Raw genomic sequence first — 23,612 nt, forward strand, 5'->3', positions numbered from 1 at the left:
AAATTTTCTCTGACAAAGTTGTATATATAGTTTTATGATTTTTTAATATTCATTTTTACCATAGAGGTATCTGAGGCAAGGGTGATTTTTTTTCTCCCTTGTCTGATGACTTGATTTTTTTAGGTGGGAAAAAAACCCAAATAAAGATTTCTTTCTTAAATTTAAAATCAAGTTAGTTAACATGCATTGTAGTCTTGGCTTCAGGAGTAGAACCCAGTGATTCATTTCTTAACATAGAACACCCAGTGCTCATCCTGAAAAGCACCCTTCTTGATGCCGATCACCTATTTAACTCATCCCCTCACTACCTCCCCTCCAACAACCCTCAGTTTGTTCTCTGTATATAAGAGTCTCTTACAGTTTGCCTCCCTTTGTTTTTCTTATTTTTTCTTCCTTTCCCTGTGTTCATCTAGTGAGTTCCTCAAATTCCACATATGAGTGAAATCGTATCTTTCTCTGACTTATGTCACTTAACATAATACCCTCTAGTTCCATCCACATTGTTACAAATGACAAGATTTCATTCTTTTTCATTGCCAAGTAGTATCCCATTGTATATATATACCACATCTTCTTTATCCTTTTGTCAGTCAGTGGACATGTGGGCTCTTTCCATACTTTGGTTATTGTTGATAACGCTGCTATAACCATTGGGGTGCATGTGCCCTTCAAATCAGCATTTTTGTATTCTTTGGATAAATGCCTGGTAGTGCAGTTGCTGGGTTGTAGGGTAGTTCTGTTTTGATTTTTTGAGGAACCTCCATACTATTTTCCAGAGTGGCTGCACCAGTCTGCATTTCCACCAGCAGTGCAAAAGGGTCCTCTTTCTCTACATCCTTATCAACATCTGTTGTTTCCCGAGTTAATTGTAGCCATTCTGACCGGTATGAAGTGGTATCTCATTGTGATTTTGATTTTCCTGATGATTCTTTATGTGTCTGTTAGCCATCTGGATGTCTTCTTTGGAAAAATGCCCATTCATGTCTTCTGCCCATTTCTTCACTGGATTATTTTATGGATGTTGAGTTTGATGAATTCTTTGGATGCTAACCCTTTATCCAATATTTATCTTTGAATTCTGGCAAATTCATGACATGTCAGAAATCAATCATTATCAGGGCACCTGGGTGGCTTGGTTAAGCATCCGACTTTCGCTTAGGTCATGATCTCGTGGTTCGTGGGTTCGAGCCCCGCGTTGGGCTCTGTGCTGACTGCCAGCTCAGAGCCTGGAGCCTATTTCAGAGTCTGTATCTCCCTCTCTCTCTCTGACCCTCCCCTGCTCACACTGTCTCTCTCTCTCTCTCCTAGAAATAAATAAAAATTAAAAAAAAGAAATCAATCATTATCAGTATTTCCTGCATATGGTGTGACCTCTGACCTTTTGGATTTCAGGAGNTAATGTTTTATTTATTTCTAGGAGAGAGAGAGAGAGACAGCGTGAGCAGGGGAGGGTCAGACAGAGAGGGAGTCACAGACTGAAACAGGCTCCAGGCTCTGAGCTGGCAGTCAGCACAGAGCCCGACGCGGGGCCTGAACCCACGAACCGCGAGATCATGACCTAAGCGAAAGTCGGACGCTTAACCGACTAAGCCACCCAGGCGCCCCAGGAGTTTTATTTAAAAAAACTTTTCTATTATCTTTGAGTATTGTTTTTTGTTCCATTTGCTTTGTTGTCTAATACATACTAAGTTAGATCCCTCTTGTTTTCCATATGTATACCTAATTTTCTTATACTTTACTATTCCTTCTTCCTTCACCTTTTTTTAAATGTTTACTTTGAGAGAGAGTGCCCATTTGTGAATGGGGGAAGGGCAGAGAGAGAGAATCCTAAGCAGGCTCAGCACTGTCAGTGCAGAGTCTGACATGGGGCTCGATATCATGAACCGTGAAATCATGACCTGAGCCAAAATCAAGAGTTGGATGCTTAGCCAACAGAGCCACTGAGGCTCCCCCTTACTTGATCTTTTAAAGTCTTCCACCACATCTCTATTTTTTTCTTTATAATAGTCAAGAAATATATGTCCACAAAATGATTTGTAATGTTTATATGGAATTGCACTATGTATATGCAGGATAATTTTATTAATCTTCCTATTAGATAGATTGCCTTCAATTTTTCACTATTATAAACAACCATACATGCTCTTAACAGTAGTGATGCTGCTTCATAGTACCCTTACTCTAATTCTACTAAGGAAGCTCAGTGTCAAAAAAATTTAGATTATACTTGTGAATCCACTTGCTTACCTTCCTTTCTTATTTAGTCAGGCTTAAAAAAATGATGCAAATGATTTTTATGGGTTTCTGGGTCAGTGACATAAAAATAAGACCCCAGTTGTTTGGGTAAGCATATTAAAGATATCTCAAGATTAAAGAAAGTGGTTTCGTGATGGCTTCTTCAGCACACTCAAAAAAGATACTGAAGACTTAATGGTAAGGGTGTGAAATGTACAATCTCTGTGGAGGGCTATTTGGTATTTGTACTGAGCTGGATATTTCATGTTTGTCCTTCTAGATCTACTCTCCCCCTAGCTAGGTGGATAAGGAGGCTGATCCAAATGGACCATATCAGTTCTCTTATCTTGTTTCTGGTTGGAAGCCAATGGGAAGTGCCAGCAGGATACTAAGGGATATGAGCAAAGCGAAATTGGGTATTTATTCTAGCAGCTCTCAGCTGGGCTGCCATTTAGTTTCACTAAATTCCATTACTGAAGGTCTCAAGTCCTGTCAGCTGACTCTCTCCATATACTTACTCTCTTTGGGTTCTGATGATGGTTCATCTCCTTGTCCTTTTAGGCCTAAGGATGGAAATGGCTCCCCACTGTTGCTAGTTCAGGGTGTCTGTATTATTTCTTGTTGGTTTCTCTGAAATCCTCCTGTTTGCTATACTTACAGAAATTTGTCTTTGACATGTATATAAGATTATTCATTAGAAGATTTTATTTCTCATAGTGGCATAAGTGTACAGTAGAATATTTTGTGGCTGTAAAAAACTTAGAACATTCATGAGATACATGCATTTAATAATCTCCAATTTATTGGGCTTTTCAAATTTTTTTTAAGTACTCAAGGCACCCAAAATATTTGTGAAGCCTCATTTATACCTTAGTAATTGTAAAATACAAGTGTTTTTGGTTCACCATGCTGTCTTCCCAGTCTTTGTTATTGTTTTTGGCTTTATTTAGGTTTAACTGATACACAAAAAATTATATGCATTTTAAAAATACACCTTAATCAGTTTGGACATATGCATACATCTGTGATACCACAATCAAGGTACTGAATGTATCTATCACCTCCAAAAATTTCTTGATATTTTTGTGTGTGTTTTGTAGGAAGACTTAACATGAGCTTTATCCTCTTAACATTTTAAAATTTATACTACCGCAATTTTAACTATAGACATTACGTTGTATAGCAGATCTCTAGGACTTCTTCATCTTACAGAAAAGAAACTTTATACAAGTGTGGAAAAAGCAAGGTACAATGAATATAATATGCTATCATATATGTAGGGAAAAAAATAAAAGAATGTATATGTTATCTTTTTATATATATACACATGCGTGTGTGTGTGTGTATATATATATGTACACACACACACACATATACGTAGAGGAGATAAAGTAGGAAAGTGTCTTTGGAAGGACACATAAGAAAATGATCACAGTGGGTACCTAGGTGGCTCAGGTCATGATCCCATGGTTTGTGAGTTTAAGTCCCATATTGGGTTCACTGCTGTCAGCAAAGAGATGCTTCTGGTCCTCTGTCCCTTGCTTCTCCCCTGCTTGTACTCTCCCCAGAATAATATTAAAAAAAAAAAAATCACAGTGATTGCTTCTAGGAAGGAAAACTGGGCAGTAGGAAACTCTCCTTTAGTTTCTTTGAATATGAAAACATGAATATATTACCTATTCAAAAAACTGTTACATTAATAAAGATTAATTAAGAGGCTTATAGGAACTACAAAAGGAATCACTAGAAGGTGGAAAGAGCCAACAAATTATAAAGTTGCTGAAATGTTCTAACCAGTGAAAGTCTTAAATAATTTCTTACCATGGTCCTTTATGGAATTATATATACCTTATTAGACATTTCTTATAGAACACTCTTCTTCAATGTTGAATGCACAAAACCATGTATGGTAAAGATTTGTTTTAAACATGATCACCTTTATTATTTAAAAGAGCTTCAGTTCTTTAAGTCTCATCCTGGATTTACAGCATTTTAGTAAATGCTAAATGATTTTACAGTGTGTTATATCACTAACAAAGTAAAATGACTGCACAATGATCTTAGCTTCCAGTGAAAAGTACAACTCCACTAAAGGAAATGGACACGAGAAGAGTTTGAGGAAATTAGTGAAGAAGGAAAGACTGCTGGGAAAAATATTCTTTTAACTAAAGTTGGTTATAATCACTCATATTTATGATACTCAAAATAAGAAAGAATTACTAATTTGGTGTTTTAAAGGTGGTTTTAATATTCCGGATATGGACAAGACCCAAGGATACTCACCCTTCCTGGAACTGTGCTTGGGCAGATTCCTCCGCAACAAGAGTCTCATACTCCTCAGCTGCAAACCTGTCCCAGTCAGAGGGTTCAGGCCCCTCATTCTCAACATCCTGATCGCAAAGAGTACAGGAACAAAAATAATCAAAGACAAAGAATTAGAAATTGGTTTTCTTCAGTGATATACAACACTGGTGATGACCTGCCTGAAAATGTCCCATTTTAATATATGTTAAGAGAGGTGCTAAAGTAACACTCCTAAAGTGACTTGTATGCCTCCAATCGCAAAATTATAGTGAACTCCTCAGCAGTGAATTTTTTAGGTCTAGATTCTTTAGCCTTATAACCAGAGACTTTTCTCTGAGCCCTTTTCCCTGGCACTTTGCACAGCAGCTATCTGGAATGACTTGTGGTTTGCATATGCCCACCTGAAACAGACCTTCTCTTCCTCCTCTCCCTGGCATATTTTTATTGCTTCTGTAAAAGCCTGCTCAGATACCATATCATCTGTGCTACTTTCCTAGAAACAGCCCTTCTCCCCCAAATCATTTCCTTTGCTATACTGGACATGCTTGGTTACTACTTTTTGCTCTTCTTTTTATCTATCTGACCATATATCTCTTCAACACAGTGCCTGGAATTTATTCAGCACTTTCTGACCAAACATGTTCTCTGAAGATCAGAATAAATCTTGATATATTGCCACCTCTTACAAATTTTATCTTAAACTCTATAATACAAATAGAAGAAATGAAAAGGGGGAAAAGGCTATCCATTTTCTTTTCCTTATCTAATCTGGGCAGTATCTGGATTATATATTCCAGGTAAAAAGCTTTTCTATGATTAAAATGAGTTATTAGCACTGCCCTCAGATGTCAGTTATGCCTAGAAGAATGCAAATACCTAAATATTGACCATACTACGTGCTATTATACTCAGCTCATTTTAAGAACCTCTACTCCATCCTTTTGACCTCTTTGAAACTTACATCTTACATTTATAATTGGCAGTTTTTTTTTAATGTTTATTTTTGAGAGCGAGCATACGTGGCGGAGGGGCAGAGAGAGAGGGAAACACAGAATTCAAAGCAGGTTCTGGCCCCGAGCTGTCAGCATAGAGCCTGACGCGGGGCTCAAAATCACAAACCTCGAGATCATGACCTGAGCTGAAGTCGGATGCTTAACCGACTGAGCTATCTAGGTGCCTGGGGAAAAAATATTTTTTTTAGCTAGTGATAATATAATGTGCCTTGATATGCTCCAAAATCAGGTGCAGAGTATTTGTTTTTAGAAGGTGATCTTTGGGGGCGCTTGGGTGGCTCAGTCAGTTGAGTGTCCAATTCTTGATTTTGGCTCAGCTTATGATCCCTGGGTCATGGGATTGACCTTTGCATTGGGCTCTGCATGGAGCATGGAGCCAGCTTGAAATTTTCTCTCTCTCCCTCTGCTCCTTCCCCTGCTTGCACTCTCTCTCTAAAATAAAATAAAAAATAAAAAGGTGTGGGGTGCCTGGGTGGCTCAGTTGGTTAAGTGTCTGACTTGGTTTTGGCTCAGGTCATGATCTCACAGTTTTGTGGGTTCAAACTCTGCATCAGGCTCTGCACGGACAGCGTGGGGCTTCCTTGGGATTCTGTCTCGCTCTCTGCCCCTCCCCCACTTGTGACTCTCTCTCAAAAACAAATAAACTTAAAAAAAATAAGGTGATACTTGTATTCTTATTACTATTTAGGTCAACATGTAGAAGAAAAAAACTGAAAGTTTCCTGTAGTTCTATTCCTGTAGAACTCAAACAGTCCTTTTCTATTAACATAATTAAAAAATTTTTTTTTAAGTTTTGAGGGAGAGAGAACACAAGTGGGGAAGGGGGCAGGGGTAGGAGAGAGAGAATCCCAAGTGGGCTCTGCACTGTCAGTGCAAAGGCAGGACTCAACATAGGGCTTGAACTAAAGACTGTGAGATCATGACCTGGGCCAAAACCAAGAGCTGGATGCTTAACCAACTTGACTGAGCCACCTAGGTACCCCAACATAATTTTTACTTTTTAAACAAGAGAATAGAAGTGAAGTGGTGATATTATGCCTTTTTTTTTTTTTTTTCCCCTGGACATAGACCATATGTTCAGGGCTTTTTGAGGGTCCACAGGTAATTTTGTGTACGGGGAAGGGTGCTCATCTCTATTCAAGTGTAGAATGACTTCAAACTGATAGTCATGCTCAATGATCATTAACACATGAAAAAGTGTTAGGTAATCTGAGGGTTGTCTATGATGGAGAATGTCTAGTTTTCATTATGATGGGAAACGCTATTTGCCATGTCATCTTGGAAATGAGTATTTTCTAATACACATGGGTCTACCGATACGTTTTATTAAAAGTTAAAAGGACTAATTTTTTTCAAAACTTTTTTGTAACTAGTTTCAAATATATATATGTAAGTATACAGGCCATAAAATTCACTCAATGATAGGCAGATGCAGGTTACCTAAACCTAAAGATTAGCTATGGGGAGAGATGTGCTCTAAAGTCCTTTTTTCTCTCTCTTCAGTAGGTGAGAAAATTTTTAAAGTTACCTCTTTAAATACAAGATTCTCACAGGGAGAGACCATTTTTACCTGTAGCACACAACTCCTGATACTGTAGCCCTCAAACAGAAGTTAAAACCAGTACCTTTTGGACCGCAAAGGGATCTCTCTGTTCATGGTCCAAGTATTTCTCCAGATTAAAGAAAGTATCATAAAATATGTGTGCCATTCTGCATCTCTTCAGATCTCGTAGTGTTATTTTGCCTATGTAAAAACAAATCTAGTAAATTTCAAGAACTTTTTTCAAGTGAAAAAAACTTTTACTGAAGTTTAAAAGTCTATGAATATGCTAACTTTATTATATAAAATCCCATCGTTTTGATGTAAAATGGACATAAAATTTACCATTTTAAAGTGTACAATTCAGTGGCTTTTAGTACATTCACAGTGTTGGGTAACCATCACCACTACTGAGTTCCCTAACATTTCCTCACCCCAGTAGGAAACTGTACTTTTCAAGCAGACCTTCTCCATCTTCCCTCACCCCTCAGCAACCACCCCCTCCAGCCCAGGGTGATCACTAATCTGCTTTCTGTTTCTATGGGAAAATTTCTTAAACAGGATTTGCCATCACTTGTTGGTTCTAAACTAACTGTAAAGGAGAAACTTAAGTGTTTGTGTATCTGGGAGGCCAGTATGGACGACTCTGGAAGTTCAAGAACTTGGGACAATCCAGGATTAAATGCCCCCCTCTGTTGCATAGGTGAGTAGTAGAAATGGTCTTTTACTCAGTCTTACCATCGCTGGCTGGCTTCACCAGGTCAAGCATCTGGCACAGCAAATCATGGAATGGCAAGGGCTCAATGCCCATGGCTTCCATCCGTTCACACTGCTCCTCATAGAAGTACTCTAGCTCGTACATGGAGAGTACACCATCTCCATCCATATCCATGCAGCGGAACCAATACTCAATGCTAGGAGATAAGGACACTCATTAGCAATGGCCTGGTAAGGTCCTTTATTCACCCAGATTTATTACTGTCCATGTTTCTTTTAAAATAAGTTAGGTATGGCCAACAGACACATGAAACGATGCTCAGCATCCCTCCTCATCAGGGAAATACAAATCAAAACCACACTGAGATACCACCTCACGCCAGTCAGAGTGGCTAAAATGAGCAAATCAGAGAACTCTAGATGCTGGTGAGGATGTGGAGAAATGGGCACCCTTCTACACTGTTGGTGGGAATGCAAACTGGTGTAGCCCCTCTGGAAAACAGTGTGGAGATTCCTCAGGAAACTAACAATAGAACTCCCCTATGACCCAGCAATAGCACTGCTAGGCATTTACCCAAGGGATACAGAAATGCTGATGCATAGGAGCACATGTACCCCAATGTTCATAGCAGCACTCTCCACAATAGCTAAAACATGGAAAGAGCCTAAGAGTCCATCAACAGAAGAATGGATCAAAAAGATGTGGTTTATCTATACCATGGAATACTACATGGCAATGAGAAACAATGATATCTGGCCATGTGTAGCAACATGGATGGACCTTGAGGGTGTTATGCTGAGCGAAATAAGTCAGGCAGAGGAGGACCAATATCATATGTTTGCACGTATAGGAGGATTAGGAGGAACTTGACGGAGGAACAAGGGGGAGAAGAAGGGGGGAAATGGTGGGGGAAGGGGAGAGAGGCAAACCATGAGAGACTCTTGAATGCTGACAAAAACTGAGGACTGATGGATGAGGGGGGGAGGGGGGATGGGCATGGAGGAGGGCACTTGTGGGGATGAGCACTGGGTGTTATGTGGAAACTAATTTGACAAACTATTTGTAATAAAAAAAATAAAAAAATAAGTTAGGTATGTGTATACTTGAGACGTATAGAAATACAGTGTTACAAAATGTGTTAGAAATACTGGCAGACTGCTTCTTCCCTTTATTTTCCCTTCCCCAGAGTCAACCACTTTCAATACCTGATTATTTTGGTTTTTATATTTTCGGATATGATGCCTATGTTGCTCTTTCCTTACATTTCTGTTTTAAGAACTGTATATTAATTTCATATTATGAAAGATCAGGTTTGAACTCTTTTACCTCTCATTCTACTTTACCTACATGCCCTTCTGAACCTCTTAATATAAGTGACTCAACTTTTTTTCTTTTAGCTCTTATTTGCTGAGATTTCTGTGTACATGTTACTATTCAAGGCCCATATGTGCCAGTTTTCTGTATCCATAATATTCTCATCAGGGTTCTATGAACTGGATTTTCTTGATGAAGTCTTTCTTGCTTCCTTCTGACCTACTTTAACCTGTACTGGTTGCTCTCTAGACTGGGTTCATGGTTTTATCCTAGGGATTCCTTTAATCTTTCACCTATTTCTTGTACCTCACACTTTCCTCATTCTTGGTTGACTTCCTTGTTTAGTGTAACAAATTCTTTGGTAGCTTCCTAAAAAAAGGGAGCAGGGCATGTACATTTTTTGAGATCTTAGATAGTTGAAAATACCTTTTGTCTACCCCCTAACTTGGTTGATATTTTGGTTGGCTTTTCCTTCATAATTTTAAAGGCAGTGTGTCACTATCTTCTGTTTATCCATTGTTGTTGAGAAGTCTAAAACCAATGCTAATATCTGATCCTTTGACTGTAATAACCTGCTTATTTTGTTTGTTTTTTTTCCTTTGAAGCCTTTAGAGGTTTCTCTGGGTCCTTGGTATTTTGAAATATCATGATGAAGTATCCTGGTCTGGGTCTACTTCATTTATTTTGTTGGGCTTTCTGAGAACTTAATCAGTTTGAAAGCTAGTATCCTTTAGTTCTTGGAAATTTTCTTAAATTATTTTATTTCTTCCCTGCCTCTTTTCACCCTTATCCATTTTTTTTTCTGGAACTCCTGTTACTCACATCTGCATTGTCAAATATGGCAGCCACTATCCACATGTTCTTAGTCCAATTTGAGATATCTTTAAGTGCAAATACACAACAGATTTTGAGGACTTAATATAAAAAAAAAGGAAAACATCAATATTCTTATATTGATTATATGGTGCAATAGCATTTTAGATATACTGGGTTAAGTAAGATATTTAACTGCAATTAATGTTATGTTTCTCTACATCTTTACTGTGGCTAAATTTCCTTTATAATTTTTTAAAACATTTTTAGTAAAACTTGTATTTAAGGAGTACGAGATAATTTAATATATACATAGTGAAACAATTGCTACAATAAAACTATCTAACAAATCACTTAGTTACCATTTTTTGGGGGGGAAGGGGATGAGAGGACCTGAAATCTCTTTAGCAAATTTCCAGTATTCAATACAGTACTCTTCACCATAGTCACCATGTTGTATGTTTCATTCTAAATGCAACGTTGTACCTTTGACTAGTACTTCCCCATTTCCGTCTTCCTGCAGCCCCTGCTAACTAAAATTCTACTCTATGCCTCTTTGTGTTAGATTTCACATATAAGTGAGATCATGCAGTATTTGTGTCCCTCTGCATGCCTTATTTCACTTAGCATGGTGTACTGGGTTCATCCGTGTCACTACAAATGACAGGATTTCCTTCTTTTAAAAGGGTGAATAATATTCCAGGGTGTGTGTGTGTATCCCCACACTTTCTTTATCCATTTATCCACTAAGGGATATTTAGGGTGATTTCATATCTTGGCTACTGTGAATAATGCTTTAAGGTACATAGGAGTGCAGGTACTTATTCATGATATTTTTTTCAGAGTTCTGACTCAAGATGGTGATGTAAGAAGATCCTGAACTTTCTCCTACAGACGCACCAAATCTACAGCTATATATGGAACAATTTCCTCTGAAAAGAATCCTTAGAATTAACTGAGTAACTCCTACACATTGTGCAGACAAGAACACCTCACATCTAAGTGGGTAGGACAGGCTGACACACAATCTCACTATAATCCCAACCTCTGTCTTGGTGACCCACAATCAGGAGGAAGCTTAAAACCTGGAACTTCTTCCAAGGAGTGAAGGGTGTGAATCTCATACTGGGCATCATAACTTTTAAGACCTGAAACTAAAAGATGACTCCCTAAAACATCTAGCTTTGGAAATCTATAGAGCATGTGTCCATGAGGCCCAAAAGGGTACAGTTAAGTGAGAAATGGTTAGAGGTGTGTGTGCTTGGACTCATGCCCAGGGGCCAGTGCAGAAGCAGCCAATAGACACCCAGACTTTCTGTGAAAGAAGCTCATTTCTTTATCTTAAAGTCTTGGCCTACGGGCAGGCATCTAACTTAAAACACACATCTAGGGATCTGCTGGAGGACTCTCTGGGGACAGAGGCTAGTGGATACCATCTTCACTCTCCTCATTTGCTGCACTGCACAGTGCCAGTATCTCATAGAGAGAGGAGCTTTTACATGCATCTGGTGCCCCTGTTTTTATGTCTGGAGCCCTGCCTCATATTTACAGCTGCCACTCAGGGATTCTCGCTGATAGCCTGGCTCTGGTGGCCGGGGGACTTGTGTTCCATGGGACTGTAACAATAGGAGACACAGTTCTTAGCAGTCTACTATATCTGGGATATTGCACAGATCAGAGGTTGAAACATACCCCCAAGCTTTCTGTGAAAGAGGTCTATTTGCTTGTGTTGGAGTTTCAGCCCAAAAGGTAGGTTTCTGGTTTGGCACACATCTAGGAGCTTATGGAGTTGCTTTCAGCGGATGGAGGCCACTGGGTGCCATTACTGTCTCACTGCAGTTTGCTGGTATCTTTTAGAAAGGAGCTTTTGCACTTGTGTGGTGCCCAAATTTTGGGGACTGATGCCCAGGGGATCCTTCCAGATTTCCTAGCTCTGTTGGCCAGCAGGGTTTATGTTTGTGGTCCCATAGGACTGTATATATGTGCATACTTTTAAAAGGTGACAACCAGCCTGCATCTGAGTGCTGAGATACTACCCTCTGGGACACTGAGGTTTTGGCACAGCCTCAACTACTGAGAGCCATTAAAAATAAAATAGGATGCTTGGACAATTCAAAAGTTTAAGCGACAAGGGCTAGGACAGAGTTGAAAAATAAGGTTTACCTACTACACAAGGCTGCTACTCAAGACTTGGAGACATGGCTATTTTATCTAATGCACAGAAACCAACATAGTCAAGCAAAATGGTGAAAGTGAAAAATATGTTCTGAATTTAAAAACAAGACAAAACCTCAGAAAAAATCCTTAATAAAACTAAGTTAAGTGATTTACGTGATAAAGAGTTCAAAACAATGATCCCAAAGATGCTCAGTGAACTTGGGAGATGAATGGATGAGGCCAGAACTCAAAGAGATGGAAAATATAAGGGTGTAGTAAACAGAAGTCTTGGAGCTAAATATAGTAACTCAACTGAAAAATACATCAGAGGAATTTGAAACCAGAATAGATAAAGCAGAAGAAAGGATCAGTAAACTTGAATACAGGGCGGAGGAACTCAATCAGAGAAGCAAAAAGAAAAAAGAATTAAAAAATGTGAGGATAGCTTAAGGGACTTATGGGACAATATTAAGTGGACTAGTTTTCATATTATGGGGCTTCCAAAAGGAGAAGAGAGAGAAAGGGACAGAAAACTTATTTGAATAATGGCTAAAAACTTCCATAACAGGTAAGGAAACAGACACCCTGATCCAGGAAATCCAAAGATTACAGATACTAGGAATCCAATGAGGCCCCACTAAGAACTTTATAAGTGTCAAAAGTGAAGGAGAGAATCTTAAAAGAAGCAAGAGGAAAACAACTTGTTACATATATATAGAAGAGCCCCAATTGGACTATTAGCAGATTCTTCAGTAGAAAATCTGCAGGCCAGAAGGGAGTGGCATGATATATTCAACATGCTGACAGAAAAAAAAACTTCCATCAATAATACTCTATCTACTTGGTAAAGCTGTCATTCAGAATTGAAGAAGAGAGAGAATTTTCCAGACAAGCAAAACTAAAGGAGTTCATCATGATTAAATCAGCCTTACAAGAAATGTTAAAAGGACTTTCCTTAGGCTGAAAAGAAAGGATGCTAATTAGTAAACAAGACGACATAAAATAGAAGTTCGCTGGTAAATAGAATAAAAGTGATGGATTGAAAGGCAAATGTAGTAAAAATAACAGAATTATTAGTTGTGAGATATCCAAGATAAAAAGGTGTATAATGTGATATCAAAAACACAAAATGGCACCTGGATGACTCAGTTGAGCATCCTACTTCAGCTCAGGTCATGATCTCATCATTCATGAGTTTGAGCCCTGCATCAGGCTCACTGCTGTCAGTGTAGAGCCTGCTTCAGATCCCTTGCCCCACCTCTGTCGGCCTCTCCCCAACTCGTACACGCTCTCTCTCAAAAATGTTTATTATAAAAAAAACCCATAAAATGGGGGGGGGCAGAGTAAAAGTGTAGAGCTTTAGAATGTGTTCAAACTTAACTTCTTAGCAATTTAAAATAGATGGTTTTCAGTATAAGTTGTTATTATGTAAGCCACTTGGTAACTACAAAGCAATAACCTGTGGTAGATACATAAACGATAGGAATCTAAGCATACCGCTAAAGAAAGTCATCAAACCACAGAGGAAGAGAACATGATAAAAGGAACAGAGAAAATACAAAACAGAAAGAAAACAATTAATAAAATGGCAATAATATTAGGGTACTTTAATAATCACACTTTCATCAGTGAATAGATCATCCAGAAAGAAAATCAATAAGAACACTACCTTTAAATGACATGTTAGACTAGATATATACAGAACAGTTCATCCAAAAGTAACAGAAAAAACATTCTCAGGTGCAAAGGAACATTCTTCCATCATGTTAGGTAACACAAGTCTCAATAAATTTAAAAAGACAAATAATATTAGACATCTTTTTTCTGACCATAAGTGTATGAAACTAGACATCAACTATGAGAAAACTGAGAAATTCACAAACGTGTGGAGATTAAACAATATGCTATTGAATAAACAATGGGTTGAAGAAGAAATCAAGAGAAAGAAAAAATACTTTGAGACAACAATGAAAGACAACATATAAAAACTTGTGGGATACAGCAAAAGCAGATTCAAGAGGGATGTTAATAGTGATAAATGCCTTCATTAATAAACAAGGAAAACTTCAAATAAACAACCTAACTTTATACCTCAAGGAACTAGAAAAAGAACTAGAAAAAGAAAAAATGAAGCCTAAAGTTAGTAGAATGAAGGATATAACAGAAATTAGAATGGAAATAAGTAAAGACTAAAAAGAATGGATGAAACTAAGAGATAAACTTGACAAACCTCCAGCTAGACACACACACACACACACCCACACAACTGAACCCAAATCAGAAATGACAGAAAATCAGTAATAATATATTTGCTACAAGGCAGAGCTCCCGCCTGAGGCATTGGATCACGCCACGCCCATCCCTGCCTGAGAGGTGCCCTCATCCCTTTTTTTTTTTTCTTTTTTTTTCTTTTTTTTCCCTTTTTTTCTCTTTCTTTTTTTCTTCTTCTTTCTCTTTTCTCTCTTTTTTCCCCAGAACACTGACCTGATTAACTCTGGTCGCCAGCTTGCTTAAACAATCATGAGTACATTCTGTAAATGTAAATTCTACACCTACTGACATTTGCAGCTATTTCTCTCAGGAGTAATTAGACTATATAGTTTCTCTGGATAATTCCAGCATCCTTCTCTCACCTATCCAACCATATTCTACCCTTTAGCTCTTTGAAAAAAGCTTCTTATCCCTTCTGCCTGTTCATTCTATTCCCAATTGTGCCTCATCCCGCCCTGCCTTCTCTCTCTTTCTCTATGCTCCTCAATCAGCACTGCATACACACGGCTATTTAACTGTAGCTGGGAAATCCAGGTATATGCTTTAAACCGTTCTTTGTCCATTGGTTTTCTTCTTTTTTCCTTTTCTTTTCCCCTTTTTGACCCTTTTATGTATTTTATACTCCCTATTATTCGCCCTCCCTCCTCCGTCTTTTCTCTTAACTTTTTCGTTTTCCCTCTCGCTTTGCATGTTAGTTGAATTAGCCTGTGCGTTTGTGTGCTCCTGCTCCCTGTGTGTTTGTCTGTCTGTTTTCTTTTCCAGGGCTACCTCAAGAAACAAGCTACAGTACACAAGGTGGAGAGTCCCAAATATCACTACGAATAGGAAAATAAAATAACCAAGGTCCCAACAAGAGAGACCAGGGGATACCATTCAAAAAACACTCTCTGAAAGGGTAGGCCCTGGAAAGTCAAAGAGCCTTCTTGGATATAGCAGTGCTCATAGAAACAGAGAGAATAATAGGTCTTTAAAACCAACAAGAGCCGGAAAGCTAACTAAAATGACGAAACGAAAGACCTCTCCTCCAAAGAAACTCCAAGAAGAAATGACAGCTAATGAACTGCTCAAAACAGATATCAGCAGCATCACTGAACAAGATTTTAGAATAATAATGGTAAAATTAATAGCTGGGCTTGAAAAAAACATAGGGGACATCAAAGAAACTATGGCTACAGACAGAATGGAAAATAAAAATAGGCATGAAGAATTAAAAAATGCGATAAATGAGATCCATAATAAATTAGAGGCCTCCAATGCACGGATTGAAGAGGCAGAAAGGAGAATAAGTGATTTAGAAGACACCATTATAGAAAAACAAGAAGCTGACAAAAAAAGAGACAAACTGATCCAGGAACAGGAAAGAAGAATTCGAGAGCTCAGCGATACGGTCAAACGCAACAATATCCGTATCATAGGAATCCCAGAAGAGGAAGAGAGAGGGAAAGGTGCTGAAGGAGTCCTGGAACAAATTATAGCAGAGAACTTCCCCGACCTGGGGAAGGAAGTAAATGTGGAAGTACAAGAGGCTCAGAGGACTCCCCTCAGACGTAACCTGAATCGATCTTCTGCACGACATATCATAGTGAAAATGGCCAAATACAAGGACAAAGAGAGAATTTTGAAAGCAGCTAGGGAGAAAAGGGCCCTAACATACAAAGGGAAACCTATCAGAGTGGTGACAGACCTATCTACTGAAACTTGGCAGGCTAGAAAGGAATGGCAGGAAATCTTCAATGTGATGAACAGTAAAAATATGCAGCCAAGAATCCTCTATCCAGCAAGCCTGTCATTCAAAATAGAAGGAGAGATAAAAACCTTTCCAAATAAACAGAAATTGAAAGAATTTGTCACCACGAAGCCAGCCCTACAAGAAATCCTGAGGGGGATGCTCTGAAGGAAAGGTTGCAAGGAACAAAGATACCAGAGACACCACCACAAACATGAACCCTACAAAAGATACAAAGACTCTAAACCCACATATTTCAATAATAACACTGAATGTAAATGGGCTGAATGCTCCAATCAAAAGACATAGGGTAGCAGAATGGATTAAAAAACAAAATCCATCAATATGCTGTCTACAAGAAACTCATTTTAGACGGGAAGATACCTTCAGATTAAAAGTAAGGGGATGGAGAAATATATATCATGCTACAGGAAATCAAAAGAAAGCCGGAGTAGCGATACTTATATCAGACAAACTGGACTTTAAATTAAAGACAATCACAAGAGATGAAGAAGGGCACTACATAATAATTACAGGGTCCATCCATCAGGAAGAACTAACAATCATAAATGTCTACGCACCGAATATGGGAGCACCTAAATATCTAAAACAATTAATCACAAACAGAAACAAGCTTATAGATAAGAATGTGCTAATAGCAGGGGACTTTAATACTCCGCTTACAGCAATGGATAGGTCAACCAGACAGAAAATCACTAAAGAAATAATGGACTTGAAAGACACATTGGACCAGATGGATCTGACGGATATATTTAGAACTTTACATCCTGAGGCCAGGGAATTTACTTTCTTCTCAAGTGCGCATGGCACATTCTCCAAGATAGATCACATACTGGGACATAAAGCAGCCCTCAATAAATATAAAAGAATAGAGATCATACCATGCACACTGTCAGATCACAATGCTTTGAAACTTGAAATCAATTACAGGAAGAAGTCTGGAAAACCGCCAAAAACATGGAGGTTAAAGAACACCCTTCTAAAGAATGAATGGGCCAATCAGGCAATTAGAGAGGAAATTAAAAAATATATGGAAACAAATGAAAATGAAAACACAACAATTCAAAATCTATGGGATGCGGCCAAGGCAGTCCTAAGAGGAAAGTACATTGCTCTCCAGGCCTATTTCAAGAGATTAGAAAAAGCACAAGTCCAAAATCTAACAGCTCACCTAAAGGAGCTAGAGGCAGAGCAACAAGAACGCCCTAAACCCAGTAGAAGAAGAGAAATAGTAAAAATTAGAGCAGAAATAAACAACATAGAGACCAAAGAAACAATTGAACAGATCAATGAAACCAAGAGTTGGTTTTTTGAAAAAGTAAACAAAATTGACAAACCTCTAGCCAGGCTTATCAAAAAGAAAAGAGAGAGCACCCAAATAGACAAAATTATGAATGAAAATGGACTTATTACAACCAACCCCTCAGAAATACAAGCAATTATCAGGGAATACTATGAAAAATTATATGCCAACAAATTGGACAACTTAGAAGAAATGGACAAATTCCTAAACACACACTCACTACCAAAATTCACACGGGAAGAAATAGAAAACCTGAACAGACCCATAACGAGTGAAGAAATCGAATCAGTGATCAAAAATCTCCCAACAAATAAGAGCCCTGGACCTGATGGTTTCCCTGGGGAATTCTACCAGACATTTAAAACAGAATTAATCCCAATTCTTCTCAAGCTATTCCAAAAAATAGAAGTCGAAGGAAAACTCCCGGACTCATTTTATGAAGCCAGCATCACTCTGATTCCCAAGCCAGACAGAGATCCAGCAAAAAAAGAGAACTATAGGCCAATATCCTTGATGAATACGGATGCAAAAATTCTCAACAAGATCCTTGCAAATCGAATCCAGCAGCATATCAAAAGAATCATCCACCAAGATCAAGTGGGATTCATTCCTGGGTTACAGGGCTGGTTCAACATTCGCAAATCAATCAATGTGATCCATCATATCAATAAAAGAAAAGATAAAAACCATATGATCCTGTCAATAGATGCAGAAAAAGCATTTGACAAAATACAGCATCCCTTCTTAATAAAGACTCTCGAGAAAGTTGGGATAGAAGGAACCTACTTAAACATCATCAAAGCCATCTATGAGAAGCCTTCAGCTAACATCATCCTCAACGGGGAAAAACTGAGAGCTTTCCCCCTGAGATCAGGAACACGACAGGGATGTCCACTCTCACCACTGTTGTTTAACATAGTGCTGGAAGTCCTAGCATCAGCCATCAGACAACAAAAGGAAATCAAAGGCATCAGAATTGGCAAAGAGGAAGTCAAACTTTCACTCTTCGCAGATGACATGATACTCTACATAGAAAACCCGACAGACTCCACCAGAAGCCTACTAGAACTGATCCAAGAATTCAGCCAAGTTGCAGGGTACAAAATCAACGTACAGAAATCGGTTGCATTTTTATACACCAATAATGAAGCAACAGAAAGAGAAATCAAGAAACTGATCCCATTCACAATTGCACAAAAAACCATAAAATACCTCGGAATAAACCTAACCAAGGATACAAGAGATCTGTATGATGAAAACTATAGAAAACTTATGAAGGAAATTGAAGAAGACACAAAGAAATGGAAAAACATTCCATGCTCATGGATAGGAAGAATAAATATAGTTAAGATGTCATTACTACCTAAAGCACTCTACACATTCAATGCAATTCCAATCAAAATTGCACCAGCATACTTCTCAAAACTAGAACAAACTATCCAAAAATTTGTATGGAACCACAAAAGACCCCGAATAGCCAAAGTAATACTGAAAAATAAAACCAAAACGGGAGGTATCACCATCCCAGACTTCAGCCTCTACTACAAAGCTGTCATCCTCAAGACAGTATGGTATTGGCACAAAAACAGACACATAGACCAATGGAACAGAATTGAGAACTCAGAAGTGGACCCAAAAGTATACAGCCAACTGATCTTTGACAAAGCAGGAAAGAATATCCAATGGAAAAAAGACAGCCTTTTTAACAGATGGTGTTGGGAGAACTGGACAGCAACATGCAGAAGAATGAAACTAGATCATTTTCTCACACCATGCACAAAAATCAACTCAAAATGGATAAAGGACCTGAACGTGAGACAGGAAACTATCAACACCCTAGAGGAGAAAGCAGGAAACAACCTCCTTGACCTCCACCGCAGCAACTTCTTACTTGACACATCCCCAAAAGCAAGGGAATCAAGAGCAAAAATAAACTGTTGGGACCTCATCAAGATTAAAAGCTTCTGCACAGCCAAGGAAACAACCCAGAAAATTAATAGGCAACCAACGGAATGGGAAAAGATAGTTGCAAATGACATATCAGATAAAGGGTTAATATCCAGAATCTATAAGGAACTCACCAAACTACACGCCCGAAAAACAAACAACCCAGTGAAGAAATGGGCAGAAGACATGAACAGACACTTCTCCAAAGAGGACATCCAGATGGCCAACAGACACATGAAACGATGCTCAGCATCCCTCCTCATCAGGGAAATACAAATCAAAACCACACTGAGATACCACCTCACGCCAGTCAGAGTGGCTAAAATGAGCAAATCAGAGAACTCTAGATGCTGGCGAGGATGTGGAGAAACGGGCACCCTCCTACACTGTTGGTGGGAATGTAAACTGGTACAGCCCCTCTGGAAAACAGTGTGGAGGTTCCTCAGGAAACTAACAATAGAACTCCCTTATGACCCAGCAATAGCACTGCTAGGAATTTACCCAAGGGATACAGAAATGCTGAGGCATAGGAGCACATGTACCCCAATGTTCATAGCAGCACTCTCCACAATAGCTAAAACATGGAAAGAGCCTAAGTGTCCATCAACAGATGAATGGATCAAGAAGATGTGGTTTATCTATACCATGGAATACTACATGGCAATGAGAAACAATGAAATCTGGCCATGTGTAGCAACATGGATGGACCTTGAGGGTGTTATGCTGAGCGAAATAAGTCAGGCAGAGAAGGACAAATATCATATGTTTGCACGTATAGGAGGATTAGGAGGAACTTGACGGAGGAACAAGGGGGAGAAGAAGGGCGGAAATGGTGGGGGAAAGGGAGAGAGGCAAACCATGAGAGACTCTTGAATGCTGACAAAAACTGAGGACTGATGGATGTGGGGGGTAGCAGGGGCTGGGCATGGAGGAGGACACTTGTGGGGATGAGCACTGAGTGTTATGTGGAAACTAATTTGACAATAAACTATTTGTAAAAAAAAAATAATAAAAAAAAGAGGGCAAAAAAAATATATATTTGCTACATAAAATATAGGAATCTAAGCATACCCAAAAGTAAGTTATCAAACCGCAGAGGAAAAGAGCATGAAAAGAAAGGAACAGAGGAACTTCAAAACAGCAAGAAAACGATTTACAATGTGGCAATAACTACATACCTATCAATAATTACTTCAAATGTAAATGAAATACATTCTCTAATCAAAGGACAGAATGGCAGAGTGGAAAAGAAAACAAGACCCATCTATACAGTGCCTAAAGAGAGATGTACTTTAGATGTAATGACAGCACAGACTGAAAGTGATAATAGTTACAACAAATGCCACAGAAATACAAATGATCATAAAAGACTACTGTGAACAATTATGCACCAACAAATTTGACAACCAGAAGGGATAAATTCCTAGAAACATACAATATACCAAGACTGAACCATGAAGAAATAGAAAATCTGAAGAGACTGAATACTAGAAAATTCATTTCTAGTATTCAGTAAGGAAACTGAATCAGTAATGAGAGCTTCCCACCAAACCAAAATCCAGGACCAATTGGGTGCACTGGTGAATTATACCAATCATTCAATAAGAATTAATGCTAATCTTTTACAAACCTTCAAAAAAATATAAGATTAGAGAATACTTCCAAACTCATTTAACGAGGCGACCACTATCTTACACAATACACAAAAATCAACTCAAAATGTATTAAAAACATAATAAAACTATAAAACTGCCAAAAGAAAATATAAGCAGTAAGCTCTATGATATCAGTGTTGGCAATGATTTTTTTTGGATATGACACCAAAGGCAAAGGTAACAAAAGCAAAAGTAAACAAGTAGAACTACATTAAACTGAAAAGCTTCTGCACAGCAAAGGAAATCATCAAAAAAATAAAAAAGGCAATCCTGAATGGCAGAAAATATTTGCAAATTATATATCTGATAATGGGTGTGTATCCAAAATATACAAAGAACTCACACAATTCAATAGCACACACACACACACACACACACAAATCTGATTAAAAAATGGGCAGAGGGTCTAATAAACATTTTTCTAAAGACACACAGATGGCCAGTAGGTACATGAGAAGATGCTCTACGTGAATATCAGGGGAATGCAATTTAAAAATATAATGAAGTTTCACCTCACATCTGTTATCATGACTATTATCAAAAAGACTAGAAATAACAAGTGTTAGGGAGGAGAATGTGGAGAAAAGGGAACCAATGTATACTATGGTGAGAAAGTAAATTGGCGTAGCTACTATGGAACACAATATTAAGGTTTCTCAAAAAATTATAAACAGAATTACCATATGATCCAGCAATTTTGCCTTTGGTTATTTATCTGAAGAAAATGAACACATTAACTTGAAAAGATATATCTACCCCCATTTTCAACCCCACGCAGCTAAGATATGGAAACAACCTGTGTCCACTGATGGATGAATAAGGAGAATGCAGTATATATACACAATGAAATATTATTCAGCCATAAAAAAGAAATGATCTGATGTAAAAAATGGGTGGAGGACTTGAATAGACTTTTTAAAAAAATGTTTATTTTGAGAGAGTGAGCACAACCAGGGGAGGGACAGAGAGAGAGAGGCAGAGAGAGAATCACAAGTAGGCTCCATGCTGACAGTGCAGAGACTGACATAGGACTCAATCCCATAAACCATGAGATGATCTGAGCCAAAATCAAGAGTCTGATGCTTAACTGAGTCATCCAGACACTCCATGAATAGACATTTTTCTAAAGGAGATATGGCCAACAGACACCTGAAGATGTGCTCAGTATCATTAATCATCAGGGAAATGCAAACTATTTTAGCATTAGTTCTGACTTAGCCTGTCAGAACAGCTAAAATAAAAACACAAGAAATAACAAGTGTTGGTGAGGATGTGGAGCAAAAGCAATCCTTATGCACTGTTGGTGGGACTACAAACTAGTGTAGCCACTGTGGAAAACAGTATGGAGTTCCTCAAGGAATTAAAAATAGAATTACCATATGATCCAGTAATTTCACTACTGTGTATTTACCTAAAACAACTAAAACACTAATTCAAAAAGATATATGAATTCCATGTTTATTTTAGTGTTATTTACAACACCCAAGATATGGAAGAAACTCAAGTGTCCAGTGATAGATGAATAGATGAACATGTGGTTTATACATACAATGAAATATTACTCAGGTATAAAAAAGAATGAAATCTTGCCATTTGCAAATGGCATGGATGGAGTAGAGCGTATAATGTTAAATGAAGTAAGCTGATCAGAGAAAGACAAATTTGTATGTTTTCACTCACATGTGAAATTTAAGGAACAAAGCAAGCAAGCAGAGAAAAAAGAGCCAAACAAAAATCCCCAGATTCATAAATAAAGAGAGCAAATTAGTGGTTGCCAGAGGGGAAGTGGGTATGGGGGGGATAGGTAGAATAAATTAAGGGAATTAAGAGTACACTTATCTTGATGAGCACTGAGCAATGTATAGAATTGTGTACTTGAAACTAACATAACACCGTTTGTTAATATACATATAAAAAAGGAAGGAAATTCTGCCATTTATGACAACATGGATGGACACTGAAGACATTATGCTAGGTGAAATAAGTCAAACACAAATACTCTTATAATTTCACTTCTATTTGAAAGCTAAGAAAAAGGAAATAAACTGAGGTCACAGTTACAGTGAAAATATTGGTGGTTACCAGGGTGGAGGGTGGGGTGGGCAAACAGAGTGAAGGTGGTGAAAAGATACAAGCTTACATTTATAAGTCCTGGGGATGTAATGTACAGCATGGTGACTTTATTGCATGTTTGAAGGTTGCTAAGAGATAGGTCTTAAAAGTTTTCATCACAAGAAAAAAAATTTTGTACATATATAGAATGATGAATGTTAAGTGGACTTTGGTGATCATTTTGCAATATATATGTATATCAAATCATTATGTTGTACACCTAAAACTATCATGTCCATTATACCTCAATATAAAAATAATTTTTTTAAAGAAAAGAAGCGAGTTGTAGTTGTAGTGAAGTAATTTGACGTCAGTCTTTGCAGCCTGTATTTATAAGAGTCTCAAGTTAGAAAAAAAAATTTTGTTTTACTTATTTACTGTGTACTAAAAGCACCATTACATTTGCGCATAAATTGAGAAAATCTAGATTCTTTTGAGCCTCAGAAATTGTCCCATTTGCTACCAGCATATTTTCCATTTTGG

At 38.0% G+C, this 23,612-nt stretch overlaps 1 protein-coding gene across 1 annotated transcript in view; it reads right to left on the reverse strand.

Annotated features, from left to right (window-relative positions):
- PPP2R3A (protein phosphatase 2 regulatory subunit B''alpha) overlaps window positions 1-23,612 on the reverse strand; it is a 206,676-nt gene that overhangs the window by 23,169 nt on the left and 159,895 nt on the right. The window contains exons 11-13 of the mRNA XM_039256475.1: window positions 7,831-8,006; window positions 7,178-7,296; window positions 4,519-4,625 (exon numbers count right to left, since the gene is read on the reverse strand). Of these exons, the coding sequence (XP_039112406.1) occupies window positions 4,519-4,625; window positions 7,178-7,296; window positions 7,831-8,006 (402 nt within the window). The remainder of the gene's footprint in view (window positions 1-4,518; window positions 4,626-7,177; window positions 7,297-7,830; window positions 8,007-23,612) is intronic.

Source organism: Hyaena hyaena, unplaced genomic scaffold (assembly GCF_003009895.1).
Source record: "Hyaena hyaena isolate Hyena2069 unplaced genomic scaffold, ASM300989v1 scaffold_575, whole genome shotgun sequence".
Classification (NCBI taxonomy): Eukaryota; Metazoa; Chordata; class Mammalia; order Carnivora; family Hyaenidae; genus Hyaena; species Hyaena hyaena.